The 7893-nt window shown below is 50.9% G+C and overlaps 1 protein-coding gene across 7 annotated transcripts; it reads right to left on the bottom strand.

The window, feature by feature from the left end:
- Nucleotides 1–110: 110 nt before the first annotated feature.
- NABP2 (nucleic acid binding protein 2) lies at nucleotides 111–5686 on the bottom strand. Of its 7 annotated transcripts, none has more exons than XM_036457296.2 (7): nucleotides 5544–5686; nucleotides 5043–5141; nucleotides 4511–4649; nucleotides 4341–4412; nucleotides 4080–4161; nucleotides 3922–3985; nucleotides 111–643 (listed from the first exon to the last, which is right to left on the bottom strand). In XM_036457296.2, the coding sequence occupies exons 2-7, from the start codon at nucleotides 5119–5121 to the stop codon at nucleotides 444–446; spliced, it is 636 nt and encodes a 211-aa protein (XP_036313189.1). In that variant the 5' UTR covers nucleotides 5122–5141; nucleotides 5544–5686; the 3' UTR covers nucleotides 111–443. The 7 variants fall into 7 exon arrangements, with proteins under 7 accessions (XP_036313189.1, XP_045444029.1, XP_045444028.1 ...); XM_045588073.1 differs by having other exon boundaries at nucleotides 5043–5144; nucleotides 5557–5673; XM_045588072.1 differs by having other exon boundaries at nucleotides 5043–5144; nucleotides 5548–5662.
- Nucleotides 5687–7893: the final 2207 nt, after the last annotated feature.

Below are 7893 nucleotides of genomic sequence, written 5' to 3'. Positions count from 1 at the left end.
GGCCTCCTTACCGGTAAGCTAGCTAGCTCCTCTCCACCTCCGAGGGCACTTCCCAAGTGCCCGGCTGCTCATCTTGTCGCTTCCCCACAAAAAAGCAAAGGAGTCTAGCACAGAGCAGTAACATTTATTGGGAAGAAGGGATTCAGTCAGATTTCCACATCACATATGTACAAGACACAGACCGTAACTCATCTCTAAAGGGAGGAGGGCAGGCAGGGCCCTGCGTCCCAGGGCACAGGCAGCTGCAGCTGGCCCCAGGGGTGAGTGTGGGGAAGGCCACTCCTCACCACCCCTGTAGTGAAGTTTAGTGGCTAAAATATCGCCACCGATTCCTTCCCACCGATTCCTTCCCACCGCCAAGCTAGCAGCCCAGGAGGGGCTGTGTCTCTAGCAGGCGCTCGGTTACGGTCGGTCAGTGGTGGGGAGAGAGGAAGACTGTCTTGCTATCTCTTGCTGCTTCTCCGGGTTTCTTTGCCGTTACTGACAGGGTTGTTGGAGGGGCCGGGAGGGCCGGCCGGGGCGTGGTTGGGCTGGCTCCGGGTGATCCGGGTGCTGGGGGGGTGGGAAGGAGTGTGCGGGGGGTGCGGGCCGCCACCAGGACCTGGCGGGGCGCTCAGTCCATTCCCGTTCTGGCTCTCAGAGGCTGTGGTGGGAGAAGGGGAAGAAACACAGAAATCAGAGAACCAAGGTCGGAGAGGGGGTATCCCCAGGGCTTCCCCCAAAGCCCAGGGGACAGCACAGCACTGAATCCAGCACAACTGCACATTCACGTCAACGGGGCCGAGTGCAAAGAATGTGGGTTGTACGAACGGAGCCCCAGGAAAGACTGTCAGGTTAGAAGCTGCTGCAGGAATTCCAGTATGATGTTTTTCTCTGTTACTCATCTTGGTATCACTGCGAGTCAGACCTAGAATTAGCTATTTAGTTCTAGGCTCAAACACCTCTGACGAAATGCCCCTGAACCAAAAGTGCCTGTGAAACTGGAAAAGCATGGCAAGGGGAAGGGCCTGACGTTTGTTATAAGAAGGATCTTTAAGAAAAACACACACAACACAATAAACCCCATGCTTGCTCTCCCCACAGAGCACACCCGACTGAATCTGCCCTTCTTTTGCCTCTGCTACTTGTTTCTTTTCTTTCTTTCTTTTTAAAAAATATATTTTATTGATTTTTTTTACAGAGAGGAAGAGAGATAGAGTTAGATACATCGATGAGAGAGAATCATTGATCAGCTGCCTCTTGCACACCCCCGACCAGAATCGAACCTGGGACCTTTCAGTCCGCAGGCTGATGCTCTATCCACTGAGCCAAATTGGTTTGGCTATTTGTTTCTTTAGCTCTTTCCTTCTGCAGCTCACTACTACCACTGTAACTTCCTAAATAAACTGTAACTTCCTAAATAAATGTGTGCACGCACAGAAGGTCCTTGGGTTACCACATGTTCCTACGACACAATGTAACATTTTCGCAGTAAGTCGGAACCCACCTACATAAGCACCCAGGTCACTCACATGGGGCACACACACAGCAGTAATGAAGTGACACAGTAAAAAAAATGTAAAAGAAAGGTAACCATTCCTGACCTTTACTTGTGGTAAATAAATAATAAGAAACATTTTGACGTATATATACATACTTCAAAATGATGGACTTTTTTTTTTTTTTTAAACAAATAAATGGGAAATGGAGACGTGACCACGAAACGAGGTATGTCAAGTCTGACGTAACCGAGGACTGGCCTGGTGTGTGTCACAATGACACACGTTCTCTTTGGAAAATACAGATAAGAATGAGGAAAAGCGCCCCAGCCAGTTTGGCTTGGTGGATAGAGCGTCAGCCTGCGGACCGAAGGGTCCCGGGTTCGATTCCAGCCAAGGGCACATGCCAGGGTCTCAAGCTCGATCCCAAGTGGGTGGTGTGCAGGAGGCAGCTGATCGATGATTCTCTCTCTCCCTCTCCCTTCCTCTCTGAAATCAATAAAAATATTTAAAAAATAATAATTTTGATTTTTTACAGAGAGAAAGGGAGAGGGATAGAGAGTTAGAAACATTGATGAGAGAGAATCATCGATCAGCTGCCTCTTGCACACCTCCTACTGGGTATGTGCCTACAACCAAGGTACATGCCCTTGACCGGAATGGAACCTGGGCCCTTTCAGTCGGCAGGCCAATGCTCTATCCACTTAGCCAAACTGGTTTCAGCAATAAAAATATTTTTTTAAAAAGAATAAGAAAAAACATTATTACACATTCTCTCACCCACCTCTCCCTGTGTGTGTGTGTGTGTGTGTGTGTGTGTGTGTACACATGTGCGAGATGACTTCCTGGTGCTCCTAAAGCTGTGCATATCACTATCATTGCACTCATGGTGTATTATAATCATCGTCTGTGTGACTATCTCCTTTTCCCCCCCCAAATATATTTTTATTGATTTTAGAGAAGAAGGAAGAGGAAGAGAGAGATAGAAACATCACTGGTGAGAAAGAATCACTGATCGGCTGCCTCCTGCACGCCCCATACTGGGGATTGAGCTCACAACCCAGGCATGTGCCCTGATTGGGAACTGAACAGAGACCTCCTGGTTTATAGATGACGTTCAACCACTGAGCTACACGAGCCAGGCAACCATCTCCTTCATAGACTACAAGCTCCTAAAGGCAGGTGCTGTTTTATTTATTCCTTGGCATCCCTCATCTGTAAGTTTGTTACATGAAGGCAGGTGTCTGCCTCTCACGTACTTAGGGCACTGTGAACGCTAATGGAGTAGAAGTTATAGGCTAGTGCTTTTCAGACCACATTCCTGTTGAACCCTACTTTACCAGACTAAGATATTATTAATATTATATAATGAAAAAATAATGTTCTTTCCTAGATTCACAGAAAACATTTGGAGAGTGTATTGAAAGTCAAAGGTAAGTTTTAAGGCCAGACATGCTTTTTGTTAAGCCTTTTGTATCGACTGGCAGAGGACAAAGTGGATAAACATCTGGCAAAGAATACCAGAGCTTACATGTACCATAATTAAAACGCTTTTATGGAGACTAGGAAATATGTAATAGTCATATTTTCAGTTAAAACCATGGATGTCCATGGATGTTAATTTCTGTGGTGGAATTAAACGTTGCTATTTCATAGGGTTTCTAAAAAACAACCCTGGTGGTTCTGACACAAACAATTCTGAAAAAAAACATGGTAACTGGGGATGCAGACGCAAACGGGGGAAGGGCTGAGGCAGCCTGAAGCCTCGTGTCACAGGGAGAAACCTGGTGCACGGATGGGAGACATGATAGAGCCGAACACTCGGAGAGCAGTGGGGTCAGCTGAGAGAGGATCCGGAGGGAGAACAGAGCAGTGAAAACCGGTCTCTGAGGAGAAGCCACCACCAGATGGAGGAGATGTGTTTGGGAATGATTCTAGCTAAACGCTGATGACGAGAAGCAGTAAGGTTTTTCACCACGGAGATTTGCAAAAGGACTGGGAGAACCCCAAAACGCAGGGGCCTGAAGTACATGAGATGGAAGCATCATCATCCCAGGCCTAGAAGGGCAGCAGGGCCCTCAGTTTCAGAAGCTGTGCAGAGTGTGCTCTGTGGTGAGTCATACAACAAGTGCTGTGTATTAGAACTGGGGACACATCAAAACGAGCAGGAGAAAAGGGCAGGGTCTGCCAGGCGAGGAGCGGAGAAGAACAAGCTGGGACGAAGGCGCTCAGTCTTTGTGGACAAACTGTTCACACGTTTGCCTTGGAGTGCTGGTAGCAAGAGCATACCGAGAGCTCCACCAGTCACAGAAACAGGTCCCCACCCAGACCTTTCCCCACGGGGGTGTGCAGGAGAACTGGGAGGAGCACTGGGTGTCAGGGGATAGAGAGAGAAGACAGGTTTGGGAGAGGGAGAAGGCAGGTAGGGAAGGAACAGGTTTACCTGGAGAAACAGCAGGGGGGCCGGTGGCAGGCTGGGGAGCTGCAGGGCTGCTGTCATTCTGCACCTGAAGGTACAAATTAAACTCAGACCTTTCTTCCTCCCAGGCTTCTCAGCCTGCCCTGCCCTGCCCGCCCCCAAGTCCTGGCCCTGGGACTCACCGCCTTGTTGGGTGCCTGCTGGGCGCTGTACTCAGGGTTGGGCTCACTGAAGTTAGGAACCTCAGAATAAACCATACAGAATCTGCAAGGAGAGAAAGTGGCCACCACTCCAGACCCCTCCCCTGGGCCAGTGCTGGAGGCCTCCCGGAGGTACAGCTAGAGGACGCGACTGCACGTGCTGCCTCACGCTGCCTTCTTGCAAACCTTAAATTTCCCCTCTTGGCCTGCTGCTTCTACATCCCCAAACCTAAGAGTACTTACTCTCCAATCTTCTGAAGATCACCCCCACGGCCAGTGTACAATGTCAGACAGCCTTTGAACACTGACGCGTACCTGTGGGGGAACATGCAGGATTCAGAGTACTCAGAAGGGAGTTCCGGGGACTGTTACCTCGCTGGCTGTTACTGCCCTGGGACAGCCAGCTGGCTTACCCTTTGGTGAGCCGGATGATGTCCCCAGGCTGGATCAGGTTGCCCACGTCGTCCCAGACGGAGATATTGATGCTGCCTGTTTTGTCTGCCACTTTGCAGGTCCGAACTTCGTGACCGTCCTTTGTCTTGGTCACTCGGCCTGGCGGGAACAGATAAACAGAGTGGGGCGTGTTCAGAAGGATGAGATCTAGAGATATTGACTAATTGGTGGGGTGAGGGAAAAGTACAAACAGGGCAAAGCTAAATCTCTGGGGCAGGCTGGGTACGGGGTAGGGAGTGGAGAAGCCTGCCATGGAGAGGGTGCTGAGTGGAAGGAGGCCCCTGTGACACTGGAGGCTTGGATCTGGCAAGAATGGCATAGACCAGGGCATCTCTCTGGGCTGGAGTCTAGGAGAGCGATTGGGCGTGCGTGAGCCACGTTTTGGGGTGCTCCCAGGAAGCAAATTAAGAACGGGGGTGATGTTCTTCCCTTTCTGCCCCCTCCCCAGCTCTGAGAACCCTCACAGAGGGTCCGCGGCCCCAGCATAGCCACCTGTCTCCAGCACAATGAAGATGAGGTTCAGGTTCTTGAGCCCAGGCTTGATATCCTTCACGAAGGTCTCCGTCGTCATGCTGCCTGAGCCTCCGAACCCCACTGGAAGGTGGAAAAAGGGATGAAGACTCATCGCTTGGAGCCTTCGCCCCCATGCTCCACTTCCCAAGGGCTACCTGCCACACTCGCCTGGAGTCAGGCAGCCTCAGCCCTCTATCTCTTCTAAAAGGTTAGAAATGAACTTTCCCGGGGGCCTCCAACTTCACGATCAGATTTTCGGGGGGGGGTGTCTCTGAATAGGCTGCTTGGGCGACGGAATGCCCCTTCCCGGGATGCTCTTTCAGTCTCCAGCCCCGAGGTGTGGGAACCGACGGAGAGGAGGGGAGGGAACCCGGGGCAGAGCCAGGGAATAGAATCTTGGTTCCTAAACCTTCCCGAACCCTCACCCGGACAACTCGGGACTCGGTCCGTCCCCTCCCCACCCCCACCCCAGCCCACCACCCACCAGGCTGACCGCAATGTACGCTGCCGAGCCGCCCGCAGGGGGAGCCACAGGCCCCCGCGGCCGCCGGATGCAGCTCGCTGGAACGCGGGAGTGCGGGCATTCCCGGAAGTTTCCCCTGGCCTCCTCCGACCAATGAGCGCCGCCCTGGCGCGCCCCATGCCCCGCCACTGGCCCCCGCCCAGCCAATCGGGACTCGAGATTCACGCGCCGGGAAGGGGGCGTGTTCTGGGTATTAAAGGAGCCTGGGAGCTGACGGGCTCCGCAGGGAGGAAAATAGACCACCAGGGGGCTCCTCGAGCTCCAGCGTTCCTAGGAGAGGACACTTAGGATCTGAGGTTTTGTTTCTCTCCCAGCCGTGACAGTGGAAAAAGGAGCCAGGGTTGTGGAATGCAGCGGACAAAAGACCGAAATCTGACCCAGCGCTTCACTTCTTTTTTTCTGACAATCATTAAACATGTAATTCCATTTTGCAGAAGAGCAAACGGGAATTATATAAAAAGCAGTGCCTAGCACACAGCAGGCAGTTTCCTCCACTTCTCCCACTGCTTTAACTCTCATCTTTATTCTTGATTTGGGGCCCTTCATTTTTAATGGACTTGGTCAGGGTGCCTAGGAAAAGTGGCATTCACACTACAGACAGTAGGTAGATTCGCCACCTTGAAAGAAATGGCACCTCGGGCAGAGAGTAAACTTTGCATCAGGTTCTCTCACAGTTTGAAAGGCACTTGTTCCTAATGCTATCTCACTCATCTCAGGGTCCCCCCAGTGACTGGAAAGAGGAGGCCCAAACCTTTAGTTTCCTTTGGAACTTATTAGATAATCAACAAAACGTAGTTAGCGCAGTAATGTGCACAAACCAATTACATACACTGAGTGGCCATATTATTATTATCTCTGAATGCATAATAATCTGGCCACTCAGTGTATATCCTATATAATAAAAGGCTAAATATGCAAACTGTCCCCTCGACCAGGAGTTCCACCAGCAGGCAGGCCAGGCAACCTGTCCCCTCCCCCTGGCCAGGCTGGCAGGACCCCATCCTTGCACAAATTCATGCACCTGGCTTCTAAAATACTCTCTCTCATGGCTAGGTAGCTCAGTTGGTCAGGGCAGTGGTTGACAAACTGCGGCTCTCAAGCCACATGTGGCTCTTTGGCCTCTTGAATGTGGCTCTTCCACAAAATACCATGGCATGGGAAAGTCTATTTTGAAGAAGTGGTGTTAAAAGTTTAAGTTTAAAAAAAAAAAAAAATTGGCTCTCAAAAGAAATTTCAGCCGAAACCGGTTTGGCTCCGTGGATAGAGCTTCGGCCTGCGGACTGAAAGGTCCCAGGTTAGATTGTACCTTGGTTGCAGACACATCTCCAGAAGGGGGTGTGCAAGAGGCAGCTGATCAATGATTCTCTCTCATCGATGTTTCTAACTCTCTATCCCTCTCTTACTCTCTGTAAAAAAATATTTTTTAAAAAAAAGAAATTTCAATCATTGTACTGTTGATATTTGGCTCTGTTGACTAATGAGTTTGCCGACCACTGGGTTAGGGCATTGACTTGATAAACGAAGGTTGAGAGTTCAATCCCAAGTCAGGGCACATACAAGAAGCAACCAATGAATGCATAAATAAGTGGAACAAATGGATGTTTCTCTCTGAAAAAAAAAAAAAAAAGATTTTAAAAACAAACCAACTACAAATGCATATACATACATTACCATTTGCTTAGCGAATATCCATAACAAACACTCTTTAATATCAGATTAGCCTAAGAGTTCACGTACTTGTAATGCCTTCGCTTGCTTAATTAATCCATTACTTTTTTTTAGAGAGCTTCAGGCTCCGCCTGGACTTTTCTCGGAGCTGGTTCTCTCCCGCCCACCTCCCAACCTTGGTGTGTGTCCTAAGGAAACCAACCACAGCCCAGGAAGAGGGGCATTTAATCTCCCTTCTCTCCCCTAAGGTGTTTTAGGAAGTTCTGCTAGTGTTCAGAGAGAGCCGACGTGGATGTGGCAGGAGTGCGGCCAGGCGAGAGCCTGGCACCCCGCCGGACACCCCAGATCAAAGCTCTGCGGCCAGACACTCCCCCCTTCCCCACCGCTCGGTCGGTCGCCCTGTTGACACAGTATCTGCTCCCATGACTATGAGTCACGGAGTCGGGAGCCTCTGAGAAGCCGATCAGGGCTCTGGGAGCAAGGGGGGCCCGGCAGACAGCAGCTGCCAACGCGAGGCCGGGGCTTCCGGCCATGGACACGTGCCCCCTCCAAAGCCAAGGCTCGCCCTCCGGGGCCGGCGGCCTCGGGACCCGCCCCGAGGGCCCCCCTGGGAAGCGCCTAGCGTTCCCCTCTCCAATG

This window comes from Pipistrellus kuhlii, unplaced genomic scaffold, assembly GCF_014108245.1.
Source record: "Pipistrellus kuhlii isolate mPipKuh1 unplaced genomic scaffold, mPipKuh1.p scaffold_m20_p_3, whole genome shotgun sequence".
Lineage (NCBI taxonomy): Eukaryota > Metazoa > Chordata > Mammalia > Chiroptera > Vespertilionidae > Pipistrellus > Pipistrellus kuhlii.
Note: the sequence above shows the minus strand (reverse complement) of the source record. Positions and strands in the feature narration are given on the sequence as shown.

What these genes read in the sequence shown, in the direction of transcription:
- NABP2 (XM_045588072.1), bottom strand. Translation starts at nt 5,647, where the DNA reads ATGCCCGCACTCCCGCGTTCCAGCGAGCTGCATCCGGCGGCCGCGGGG. An exon ending in CGTACATTGCGGTCAGCCTG is followed by an intron (nt 5,145 to 5,547) that starts GTGGGTGGTGGG and finishes TCCACCTTCCAG; the next exon opens with TGGGGTTCGGAGGCTCAGGC. An exon ending in AGCAGGCACCCAACAAGGCG is followed by an intron (nt 3,986 to 4,079) that starts GTGAGTCCCAGG and finishes TTGTACCTTCAG; the next exon opens with GTGCAGAATGACAGCAGCCC.